Genomic DNA, 12,622 nt, shown 5'->3' on the forward strand with positions numbered 1-12,622 from the left:
TGGGTGGTGGTTTGTTTTTTTTTTCCCTTTTCTTGTTTAGGTTTCTAAAAATTATTTTATATTTAGTTACTATTTCAGAATACGAAGACGCGTAAATTTACTGCAAATTCTCCTGGTTACGTTGTTTTTTCACCTGTGGCTACAGTGTTTCAAACAACAGCTTCTCGTGTTACTTTAATGGACATACTGCAGCAAAACCTGTCCAATCATATTGCTGAGAAGCTCTACCCCTCCCACCTCCAGTCTCTTACTCCATTTCTTGCCCATTCTCAAGGATTTCTGGAGAGCAGTTTAACAGCAAAGATGTAACAAACCGAGAGTTTAACCGTTCTCTGCTCATCATTGATTTTTATTTTTTTCAAGGTAAACTTTTTTTTGTGCGTGTCGAATGTTTTAACATTTCCTTACATCCCTGGTGTGGCATAGATAACAACGTGGATGTTTTTCAGAGAAATGTTTAAATTACATACACGAATAAGAGTAATTTTATCCTTTAGGGGAAGGTATTCAGCTCCAGATTTTCATTCCTTTTGGGATGAAAATATTTTGTGACTTTTACTATTGAAAACGAGATGCAATATTTAACAAAAAGCATTCAGTAGGTGGCTTTCCACCTGGAAAATATCAGGGTGCGAAGTTTCCAGTGTTGAGCTTTTGCTGCCCTCTCATGGACATTGTTGGGAAATACTTCATTTGTTTCCTCTCCTTTTTTTCCCCTCTTGGCAGCCAAGTAGCTTTATATGATGTATCCTTTCATAATGATACTAATCAATCTCTGTGGCATAGGTGAGAAATACAGGTCGACATCTGTATTGTGTCACAGAAAATTCACTTACTCCAATGATCCCTTACCGGGGGATAAAGTTAATGTATTCTGCTCTGCTTTTCATACGTAGGCCCAGAGGAAAGCCAAGTGAGACAACACAAAATTTTGTGTATGTCTTCTTTAATCTTACTTTTCAGAGGAAAGAATTAAAATGGGAAATAAAATATTGCCCTTGCTTTTTCTGATCAGTTATCACATGGTATGTTTAGTGCTTCTTTAACACTGGAATGAAGGAAACATGTCTGAAACACACCTTCTTTTAATGAAAGAGGTCTCCTGCCTCAGGAGAGTGCAAACTCACTAGATCTGGTGTGCGATAACAGCCTAACCTGCATTGTGGCACAGGAACAGAGCTTAATTTAGTCCACTTCAGGAGAAAGGTTGAGATGCTTACAATCAAGACATGTTTATGTTATCACTGGAAATGAAGATTCACAAAACTGGCCTGTCAAGCAGCTTAAAAAGAACCTCTTATGAAGATAAGATGGTGCTGCTTTGGCTAAAACTACTGAAACAAGGCTAAAACAAACCCACACAGCTTCAAAACAGATTTTGAGGGCTACAGTACCCAACCAAAGTCCTTTGCTTAATGAACTTCAAAATTAATAATAAAGTTGACATCATTTGACATAATGAGACAAACTAAGTATATGCAAAACATATGACTATGTTACTCAACTGTCCACCCAAATCATTCTAAATGGCACCTAGAAGGCAGAGACAGACAGGGTAACTATTAATATATTAAATCATTATTTAAACAACCAAACCAATCAAACAAACAAAGAAAGATTTAGAAAGTTAAGTCATGGCAGCAGAATAGTATCACTGTTTTTTTGCTTGTTTCATTTGGTTTGGGGTTTTTTGTTTGTTTGTTTGTTTCAATGTTACCAACTTCTTTTGTAATCAGAATAACTGCTTAAGTAGTCAAAGAACAACTACTTAAGATGACATGGGGGCCCTGAACGATGCATCATGATCAAATATTGTGGCAATGGTAGTTTAAAATATGCTGCTTCTAAGGGAGAATCATCCTGGAGTAATGCACATCCACTTGAATAGCTGAGATGAGTGGAAACACACAGGGATAACAGTGCACATGCTGAAGAGAAGGAGGATGAGAAGTGATTAATTAGGGGTACCAATTGATAGGCCACTGGAAATATGCTTTTGGAAATAACATGACATTGCCTTTGTCCCTGCAAGATCATTTTCTTCAGACCACTCTTGCTCTGTCATTATAGTTTCTTTTTCCAGCTAGGAAGAATAATCTCCAGTAGAAACCTGTCACACAGGCTGATTTTTTAAACAGGATTTTAAAAATCTCTCAGGGTGGAGAGGTGGGCACAAGCCAATCTCATGGGGTTCAATAAGACCAAGTGTAAGGTCCTGCATCTGGGTAAAGGCAATCCCAAGCACAAATCAAGGCTGGGCAGTGACTGGCTGGAGAACAGCCCTCAAGAGAGGGACCTGGGAGTGCTGATGGTCAAGAAGCTCAACATGAGCCACCATTGTGGACTTGCAGCCCAGAGGGCCAACCACATCCTGGGCTACATCAGGAGAAGTGTGGCCAGCAGGTCGAAGGAGGTGATTCTCCCCCTCTACTCCACTCTAGTGAGACCCCACCTGGAGTACTGCATCCAGTTCTGGAGCCTACATTACAAAAAAGATGTGGAGATGCTGGAGCATGTCCAGAGAAGGGCCACTGGGATGATCAGAGGGCTGGAGCAGCTCTGCTATGAGGCCAGATTGAAGGAGTTGGAGCTGTTCAGTCTGGAGAAGAGGAGGCTCCGAGGTGATCTCATTGTGGCCTTTCAGTATCTGAAAAGGGCCTACAAAAAAGCTGGGGAGGGACTTTTTAGGCTATCAGGGAGTGACAGGACTGGGGGGAATGGAACAAAGCTGGAGGTGGGGAGATTCAGACTGGACGTGAGGAGGAAGTTGTTCAGCATGAGAGTGGTGAAAGCCAGGAATGGGTTGCCCAGGGAGGTGGTTGAGAGCCCCTTCCTGGAGGTGTTTAAGGCCAGATTGGATGAGGCTATGGCCAGCTTGATCTAGAATGGGGTGTCCCTGCCCATGGCAGGGAGGTTAAAACTAGATGATCCTTGTGGTCCCTTTTGATCCTGACTGATTCCATGATTTTGTTGTTTGATGTTATTTTTGCCCCTGTACTGCGCAGTATAGCTAACAGAGCCTGTATAGCTGGTCTATTCAGTGTTCCTTCATACAAATACACTTCTTTCTTATAGTGTGGAACAATCTCTTACATTATTTGACAGATATCTCCAGCTAAGCATTACGAAGTCTTTTCAGCTGCAGCTATAGCTATATGCTCTTTACCTGTAAAGGCATTTTAGACTGATATTATTGTGTATAAGTCAGCACTCTCCAGCATCAATTGTGCTCTGTAATGTGTTCATGTTCTCAACTACTGTAATATCTGAGTTGGGTATCAGCTCAAGATTAATTTTCTTTAAAAAGAAGTAAAATAAATTGATATTTCTCTCTTATTGCTTTGAAGAGGGAAAGAAGCTCCTCAAAGCCTCAAGCAAACAGTAAAGGTGAGCTGCAACAGGCCAGTAACAAACTACTGCCATTACCCTGACTCATTGCAGAGGTTGAAGTATTTATTTCATGGCCATCCAGACAGGGTCAGTTCAGTTAGCAGTCTTACCCATGATACTGTAACTGGGTTTTACCTTTTAGGGCTTATCTGTAAAGAAACAAAATAAGCATTACTATGACATTTGCTGTTGCAGCATGCCTTCTGCTTCACTGCCCACAGGCAAAATCTAGCCACTCCAATTATTTGCAGTGCAATGGAAAATGGCACTTGACCCTCTCTTTTTAGGTCAGTGCATCCAGTAGAATGAAACCCTTTGAAAATTAGTGGGTACGACTTCACTAGTGGTAACTATGAGTCTAATAAGCAAATCTGCATCCCAATCAGAGATATAGGCATGTAATCTTAGGAATTTTGACTGTAGGGGTGAAATGATGTGCCAAATAATTACAGAGAGGAGGGAAAAACAGGATGCATATGCAAGGGGAGAAAACAGAGCAAAGACCAAAACCTTGAATGGCAATGAAGAAGAGTAGGAGCAAAATGTCAGGAAGAGGGCTTTAAAATAGAGGGTCTGTGTTTTTTTTACTTAACACAGGAACTTAGGATATGAGTGGCCTTTGGGAAAACATGAATCTGATGATCCCACTATTCCTCCTTTGAATTGCAAGGACACTGTTTCTAGATAACCTAGTATACCTGAAGGGATTAACAGCTCTGGAATTGAAATCAGACATCCTTGGTGAGAGCTACTATCACAGGCAAAGTGATAGTACCAGTCAGGTGACTAAAGAGAGGAAAAAGTATCTCACTACCTTCTGACAAACTCTCCGTGACTCCTTGCTGCTGGAACTCAGAGCTGGGGGGAAATGAGAGGCATCATTTGGGTGCAGAGGCAAAGGCAAGGAAGGAGAATGCAACCGGGAAGGAAAAAACCCATAGAAGGTGTAGGCAGCGAGCACGTACCCAGGAAATTCAGAAGCTTCTTCCGCCAAGTAAAAGAAAAAAAAAAAAAAAAAAAAAAAAAAAAAAAAAAAAAAAGAAAATGTGCAGCGTCTTTTTTTAACCCTAAAACCGCTGAACACCAGAAAGAAACCGAGTCGCAGCCAATGTCCGCACAGCGCGGGCTATTCGAAATCGGTAAAGCTCCGGGGGTCGGGCAGGGGCGCTGCCGAGAGCGGCTCCGCGTCTTACCTCTGCTTGTTAGAACTCACAGGGGGAAAAGCTGTCTCACCCACCCCTCCAAAATGCCAACTGCTGTAGGCGCTGCCCAACTTCCACAGGGCAAACAGGATGCTTTGCACCCGGACCCGCAGCGGTGTCCGGGGACGTGACGGAATGAGCTGTTCTGCACCTACACAGGGTAAGAGCGCTGTTGTTGGGTCGACCTTAATTAAATTAGGGCAATACCAAGAGAAATTACAATTAGGCGACTACACACACACCAGCTTTAAAAATAAGTGTTTCAGCTCTTTTTAGGAAAATGTGGGTGGCTCTTAAAAGAGCCGTTGGTTTATCTGCAATGCAGATGGGCTTTTTTCAGAACCTTTTACTTCTTCTTAGGCGCTGCCTTCTTCGCTTTGGCCGTTTTGGGTTTAGCTGCCTTAGGCTTGACTGCTTTGGCCTTCACCGCCTTTGCCTTGGCAGGGCTCTTAGCTGCAGTCACCACCTTCTTAGGCTTGGCTGCCTTAGTTACCTTCTTGGGGCTTTTGGTCGCTTTCTTGGCTGCAGCAGCCACCGTCTTCTTGGCTTTTTTAGGGCTCTTCTTAGCTGTAACGGCCTTTTTGGGCTTCTTGGCAGCAGTAGAAGGCTTCTTAGGCGCCGGCTTCTTAGTCTTGGCTGCAGCTACCCGCTTTTTAGGTTTTTCCTTCACCTCTCCTGGCTTCTTGCTGAGGCGGAAAGAGCCGGAGGCGCCGGTGCCCTTGGTCTGCACCAGAGTGCCCTTGCTGACAAGGCTCTTAAGCCCCAGCTTGATGCGGCTGTTGCTCTTTTCTACATCATAGCCGCCGGCAGCCAGCGCTTTTTTGAGCGCAGCGAGAGACAGCCCCTTCCGCTCCTTGGAAGCGGACACAGCCTTGGTGATCAGCTCGGTGACGCTGGGGCCCGCAGGCTTGCGAGCTTTGGAGCTACCCGCTGCCTTCTTCGGCTTCTTGGTAGCAGCAGCCTTAGCCGGAGCCGGAGCAGCGGCGGCAACGTCCGGCGCAGCAACTGGAGCGGTCTCAGCCATGTTCCTTCTACGAGTCAGAACGAACAATAGCAGCAGCGCCTCCGCAGCTCCTTTTATAGTGGCACCGCGCACGCTGATTGGTGCTGCCCGCCCCGCCTCTCCGCCCGCCACCGTGTCAGTTGTGTTTTTTCCAGGTCTAAAAAGGGCTTTTTTCTCCCGAAATTCACTGACAATGCATCAATTTTTCTCCCGGGTGGGAAGAGGGTGGCATGTCCTACCTGGTAAAGGAGTTTCCCGTTGGAAGGAGCAGAAATGAGGGAAAAGTGACAGCAGAAACTCCCCGACTTGGAGCCACAGAGACCAAAAGAGAGAGAAACTTTCCGTTTATCTTTTAAAATAAGATCATACTATGGCCTAAATGGGCACAGCCAGCACGAAAGGTTGTGCTTTGGAAGGTTCTCGCTAGACCTGAGCAAAAAACAGAGTATTTTATTGCTTGATTTTACGATAAATTGCTATCAAAGATGAGGAAGTAACACAGCTTGCCCCAAGGTCCTGGATGCAGATGCAGAGCTGGCTTTCTCGGCCGAGCTGCTTTCCTCCGAAATCACATCATCCCGTCCAGTGTCCCTTCAGGGACCACAGTGTCTTAGCTAATCTGTTTTGCAGAGACGTATCTCCTTTAATATCATATGTGAAAGCCGATGTTACCTTAGGTCTGCCTCTCTGTTTCAGTCGAACAAAGATGCAGCATGCCCCTTGTGATGTTCTTGTTGTTGTACTATCAATGCAACCTTAAAGAAATATCTTTTGTTTGTTAAAATCAGGAACTGAGTTTTAGACTTAAGAGATATAAAAGTATTTATATAATGACCTGTTAAAATATACTGGGATGTAATGCAACTTGAACTGAGCAGGGAGCTGTAGCTGAAAATTCAGTCTATTGAGAGTATGTTCAGTAATCAGCACACTTTATTATGTATGTAGAACTGATTTCTCTCTGAGCTGATAATTCAGGGTTCAAAGAAAGTGTAATGGTGAATTAAATGCCTGTACAACACAGAGTTGTCTTTGCCTGGGACTGTGAAAGTATACAAATATGCTGACCCTAATGTCCATGTGGCATCAGAGAAATGTCACATACTTTGCTGTTAACATATGTTTATCTGAAAATGCTGAAGGGCTACAATCAAAGCAAGGACTAGAAACATTCTACTAATGTAACATGTTGGGATTTTTATCTGTTTGCAGATGTGGGATAAAATACAGCTTTGTGAGGTCTCCCTGCAAGTGCATTTCAGCCTGTAAACCAAAGTTGTATATGTGGCTTGGGTAATCTGACTGCAATAACCATGATGGAACTGCAAAACGTGAGACTACAGAAGTGTACATTACGTATTGATCAAACACAGCCACTGGAAACAGTTTTCATGGCCACATCTCGTAGTTATTTCCTATAATGAAGGAGGATTGAGGTTCTCAGTGACATGACTGAATGCTCTGTCAAAAGTGCTGAAGTATTTCAATCTGAAAATATTTTTTTCTGAACTAGTAGCAGTGAGTCCATGGTAAGAAAGGATGGAGATAATAAATCATCTCAAAGGCAGAGGAGTTAACATTTTGTAACTTTCTAGTCCATTGATATCTGTATATAAGTAGTCACTTTGTTTCAAGTTGTTCACATTTTCACTCCCTCTCTACCTAGTGAACTTTATTTCCCTGAATTAGTAAGGAAAAGTGTTCCATAGCAAATTTGATGGATTACTTTCATTACCATGTACTATCATGGCACAACAGCCAATGTCTCCACATTGAATTGTATCTTCCACAATGGTGAGGATCTTGGCCTGGTTGTAGGACAATCATACTTCATTATCTGACAAATTTCTGGATGCAGGCTACAGGTTGTGATGCAGTACATACTACAACATGCGCAGAAGAATTTGTATTCCACATCTGAAAGACATCCCAAAATCATATTATAGTTCATACAACAGAACATGCCTCATTGTCAGGAAATGAACTAATTTTTTGAACATGCATGCACTATTCAAATACAGATGAGTACTACATCTCTGTCTTCTGACTTTTGCCCACTAACATTCTCAATCCACTAATAATCTAAGAAAGGTGGAAAGCCTGCTGCTCAGGATGCAGAAACTCCAAGGAACTGGAACTTTTTCCAATTTTATTTACCCCCCTCCCCCATGGTGGAGCAAGAATAATTTCTGACAAAGCATTAGAGCTAAAGGCTGCTACTGGAGCCAGCTCAGTTACACAAAGATGGGAATGAGAAGCTTGCACTTAGTTCACAGTATAGAGCCAACAATAAACATGGGCTAAAAGGAATCATTATCTAGGTCACAGATTCCCAAAGCTCGATGGAGAATGAGGTGACCTAGAGTGTTTTTCTAAAAGTCATATCAGAGTTTCTTCAAGGATTGCAGAGCAAGGATGTAAATAAGGCCTTCTTGCCCTCAAGCAGTTGGCAGTTCTTGCCTCTTTGGAAACTCCAGGTATGCCACAAATTTTGACATAGTAGTGAAGGAAATCAGCAATGCTTTCAAAACTCCAAAAGGACTTTGAACTCATTTTGTTTTCCTCCATGTGGCAACAGCAGTACAAGGAGTTCCTCAGCTTCATTGATACAACGTAGCCTATTTTCTATTACTGTGTAACAGCCCAACCTCTGATGGCTATTTTAGACTAATCTTTCTACTAAGGTTGCATAAAATATCAGTTGTTTCTTCTGCTAAGGTAGAGTTAAGTTCCAACTTGAATTTTCGAGCTCCTTTTGGCCTTTAGTAGGAAATTGTTTGTTTTGATCACTTAATGCAGGAGAGAGATTTATGTAGAATTTGACATCTGCAAACTGTGAGTGGAATTGAACAATGCTCTCAAAAGCACACATTTTTTTAGAACTTGTGAATAAACCCTCAAAATTTGGGGGACTGTGTCCCAGAAGTCAAAACTAGGATGCTTTATTTTGTGAAGATTTTAACACTTGCACGTAAGAAGTTTACCAGGTCACTTTTTTTTCTCTAATCATGCATTGAAGTAGAGAGGAGAGAAAGATAATCAGAGGAATCATAATTGAGTAGAAATGTAATTCAGTGAAGTGACAGATGTGATGAGCATGAAGCATCTAAAAGCTTCCATGCTTTTAAAAGTGTTTAGGGATATTTCCTGGATCAAAGGCTCAAGACTTCCAAAACCTGGGCGAAGATCTGCACTGCTATGAACAGACCAGATCCTGAAAAAATCGACTGAGGGGACGTGGCTTGTCTTTCAGAGAGAGGGAGTCGCTGCCCTGTCCGGAGAGAAATCTGCCGGGAAAGGGCGCTTCAGGGGAACCGGAGCTGAGGGACAGCAACCGAGGCAGAGGCGGAAACAGAGATGCACCCAGCGAAACCAGCCGGGACCTGGGCGACGTGTTCGAGAGAAGCGAAGGGCTAGGGCAGAGCCCCGCCTCGCCGGGCCCACTGAAACGGCCCGCGGCACAGGCCCCACCTCCGCCAGTCGTCCCCTCCCCTGCTCTCAAACAGGTCGGACCCAACCGCATAAAAGCCAGCGCCGCAACCGGCAAGCCGCTGTGTGTCGGAGTGTTGGTTGATTTGCTGTCATGTCTGGCAGAGGCAAAGGCGGGAAGGGGCTCGGCAAGGGGGGCGCTAAGCGCCACCGCAAAGTGCTGCGCGACAACATCCAGGGCATCACCAAGCCGGCCATCCGCCGCTTGGCTCGCCGCGGTGGTGTGAAGCGTATCTCGGGGCTGATCTACGAGGAGACCCGCGGTGTGCTCAAGGTCTTCCTGGAGAACGTGATCCGCGATGCTGTCACCTACACGGAGCACGCCAAGAGGAAGACGGTGACGGCCATGGACGTGGTGTATGCCCTCAAGCGCCAGGGACGTACCCTGTACGGCTTCGGCGGCTAAAGCTTTCTGCCTCCTGACCGTTTTGAAGACCCCAAAGGCTCTTTTAAGAGCCACCCACACTTTCCTTGGAAAGAGCTGTGTCACGTTCTGGGTTTCCTTTCTGTTTCTACTCCCCTTGCTTGCACCTTTCTAGTGTTCTGCCCACCTCTCTCTCCTCTGCCTTCCTTAACGGGTTCCGCATGGGCTTTTGCTGCCACCTCTTGTCTTCCTTCAACGCGTCCTTCCCATTAGTAGCCCTTAACGCTCACCAGCACCTGCTCTCGACCGCTTGCTGGATCGCTCTACCTTGCAAAACACGAGGAAGTCCTGGAGATTACTGGGACTCCACAGGGGGCTTTCGGCGGACCCTTAGTATACAAGGGGCTCTTCAGCAGGGGATTCAGACGGTATCCGAGCTTGGGCACAGGCTCGAGCTGTAGCTGCCTTAAGCGCCCTGGCTCGCTCAACAAGCCTGCGCGGGACCCTGCCCCCGACCGATTCTCCGCTCTGCGGAGCCCCTTTTCGGCATCGCTGCCCTCCGATTTAGCCGGCTGGGAGAACAACCCCACAAGGCCCCGACAGGAACGGAGGTGCAGCGCGCAGGCTTCCCTCGCCCCCGAGGCTTGAAAAAGCCCCCGCAATTCCAGTGAGAGAGACCAGCTGTGGAGTAGAAAACCCCACCGCCCTCCTTTCATGGCCTTAGCAAACACGCCCACACCTTGCCCCTAACAGCTGCTCGGCAGCAACTCAAGCTCCTTCATGACACTGTGGGTGGCTCTGAAAAGAGCCTTTGGGTTTCGCTTCTGTGTTCGGCACAGCGGCCCGGGCCTGCTTTACTTGCTCTTTGCCTTGTGGCTCTCGGTCTTCTTGGGCAGCAGCACGGCCTGGATGTTGGGCAGCACTCCGCCCTGCGCGATCGTCACCTTGCCCAGCAGCTTGTTGAGCTCCTCGTCGTTGCGGATGGCCAGCTGCAAGTGGCGCGGGATGATGCGAGTCTTCTTGTTGTCGCGGGCCGCGTTGCCTGCCAGCTCCAGGATCTCAGCCGTCAGGTACTCGAGCACGGCCGCCAGGTACACCGGGGCGCCGGCGCCCACTCGCTCTGCGTAGTTGCCTTTGCGCAGCAGGCGGTGCACGCGGCCCACGGGGAACTGCAGCCCGGCCCGTGAAGAGCGCGACTTGGCCTTGGCCCGAGCCTTCCCGCCTTGCTTCCCGCGACCAGACATCGCCGCTCTCTCTTCTACTCCGCTCAGAAATACGACCCCGCCGCCACAAGAGACAGCCAGACGAATTCCCCGCGCTCTCGGGCCTGCCCTTTATACCTCTCTCCTCTGCGCGCCCGACGGCTCCTGATAGGCCCAGGCGAGTGTCGGGGAGCGTGCGCCCAATGGCCACGCGAATCTCGTCCTGTCCAATGGCGACGGCCGCAGCTCCGAAAGCCCGCCGACCATGCTCTCCATGCGGCCAATCAGAACACCCGAGGGGCGGGACTCAGCACTCAGCTGGCCCGGACGGGGTTCTTCCTGCGGCCGCAGCCAGAAGCAGAGGTTACTAGGAAATGAGGAAGACAGTGGCATACCTCTCCCCCTATTTTGTCACGTCGGGTCTTTTCCCTGCTGGAAGAATGCCCTTCTCTCCCAAGAGATGTGAGCAAGACCACCCAACGCTATACAGGATTCCTTTCATTCGAGAAATACCAGAGGTTGCTCTTTTCCATCCTGCCCTTCCCTTCTCCTCTGCAAAACCCAAATGCCTACAGTGAAAATGTGTTCATGTGCAATCTCTTTTTTTTCTGCCTGATCACGTCTAAAAAAATAAACTCATTTAATTTATTATTCTTCCTCCCACCTTCCCCCAAATCATCTTCGCTTTTCTTTAGATTTTACATCGCTCATCTCACTTCATTTATGTTTATGGTTTCTCGAATACCTTTGTTTTAATATCAAACCCATTTGAACTACCATGATTTTTTAAAGGGTAATTTCACTCTTACGTCCTAAGGAAATTAACAACTAAAATCAATGTAGACTTAAATCGATTCCTTGGAGAACCACCACAGCTTGCCTTTATATTCACATTTAAGCCCCTCGAGGACAAGTCACAATCATGAAGCTTAGAGAAACACGGTATACTGATGGCATTAAAACATTTGTTTCAGCTTTTGCATGCTTCTGCAACGTAAATTTTTTAAGAAAAATAACCAATTTTTGAGATATTAGCGATACAAAAATAAACTGCAGCGTTACAGCTCTCTTTATTGCGTATGGAGTGGCTCTTAAAAGAGCCTTTTTGTTATATAGTATTTACTCTGAACGGCTTATGCACGTTCTCCGCGGATGCGGCGGGCCAGCTGGATGTCCTTGGGCATGATGGTGACACGCTTGGCGTGGATGGCACACAGGTTGGTGTCCTCGAACAGCCCCACCAGGTAAGCCTCGCTCGCCTCCTGCAGAGCCATCACGGCCGAGCTCTGGAAGCGCAGGTCGGTCTTGAAGTCCTGCGCGATCTCGCGCACCAGGCGCTGGAAGGGCAGCTTGCGGATCAGCAGCTCGGTGGACTTCTGGTAGCGCCGGATCTCGCGGAGAGCCACGGTGCCGGGCCGGTAGCGATGCGGCTTCTTGACGCCGCCCGTGGCCGGGGCGCTCTTGCGAGCCGCCTTGGTGGCCAGCTGCTTGCGGGGAGCCTTCCCGCCGGTGGACTTACGCGCGGTCTGCTTTGTACGCGCCATGGTTTTCTCACAAGCCGCTAGCAAAGATGCAAGCAGACTGAAACTCAATGAGCGTCCGAGTAGTATATATAGCACTGATCTCTTCTCTGATAGGCAGTTGGGGACGTGCTATGTCTCATTGGTGAATTCAAAGTTTAAAAATCCCGCCACTGTGTGGTAGGGCTTCCCCTCCCTGTTTGTTCTCGCAGTATGCTGTGCCCGACTAAAGAATTCAGCCTTTTGTCACTGCACATATTTTTCTGTTTCCGTAGGATATGGATATATCACTGATATTAATTTTTGTTTTCAGCATTGCATGAATTTCTTTGTTTGTTTTCAAATTAAAAATAGTTAATTCATTTCAGTGTGCATTTTTTAGTATTTTCTCTGAATTAAGAAGGATGACACTTTTCTGGAAGTTTTGGTGTTTTTTTAAGATACATTCAAAT

General features: G+C 46.4%; 3 protein-coding genes across 3 annotated transcripts; 1 reads left to right on the top strand and 2 right to left on the bottom strand.

The window, feature by feature from the left end:
- Positions 1-4,878: 4,878 nt before the first annotated feature.
- On the bottom strand, positions 4,879-5,624 carry LOC135181716 (histone H1.03-like). Its single transcript, XM_064155042.1, has one exon. It carries the CDS (start codon positions 5,614-5,616, stop codon positions 4,939-4,941), a length of 678 nt encoding a protein of 225 aa, XP_064011112.1. The 5' UTR covers positions 5,617-5,624; the 3' UTR covers positions 4,879-4,938.
- Positions 5,625-9,134: 3,510 nt separating this feature from the next.
- Positions 9,135-9,545, top strand: LOC135181737 (histone H4). Its single transcript, XM_064155066.1, has one exon. It carries the CDS (start codon positions 9,179-9,181, stop codon positions 9,488-9,490), a length of 312 nt encoding a protein of 103 aa, XP_064011136.1. The 5' UTR covers positions 9,135-9,178; the 3' UTR covers positions 9,491-9,545.
- A 695-nt stretch (positions 9,546-10,240) lies between these two features.
- On the bottom strand, positions 10,241-10,764 carry LOC135181727 (histone H2A type 2-C). The gene has a single exon (XM_064155055.1). It carries the CDS (start codon positions 10,690-10,692, stop codon positions 10,303-10,305), a length of 390 nt encoding a protein of 129 aa, XP_064011125.1. The 5' UTR covers positions 10,693-10,764; the 3' UTR covers positions 10,241-10,302.
- Between the last annotated feature and the right edge of the window lie 1,858 nt (positions 10,765-12,622).

The sequence above is a fragment of the Pogoniulus pusillus genome, chromosome 15 (assembly GCF_015220805.1).
Source record: "Pogoniulus pusillus isolate bPogPus1 chromosome 15, bPogPus1.pri, whole genome shotgun sequence".
Lineage (NCBI taxonomy): Eukaryota > Metazoa > Chordata > Aves > Piciformes > Lybiidae > Pogoniulus > Pogoniulus pusillus.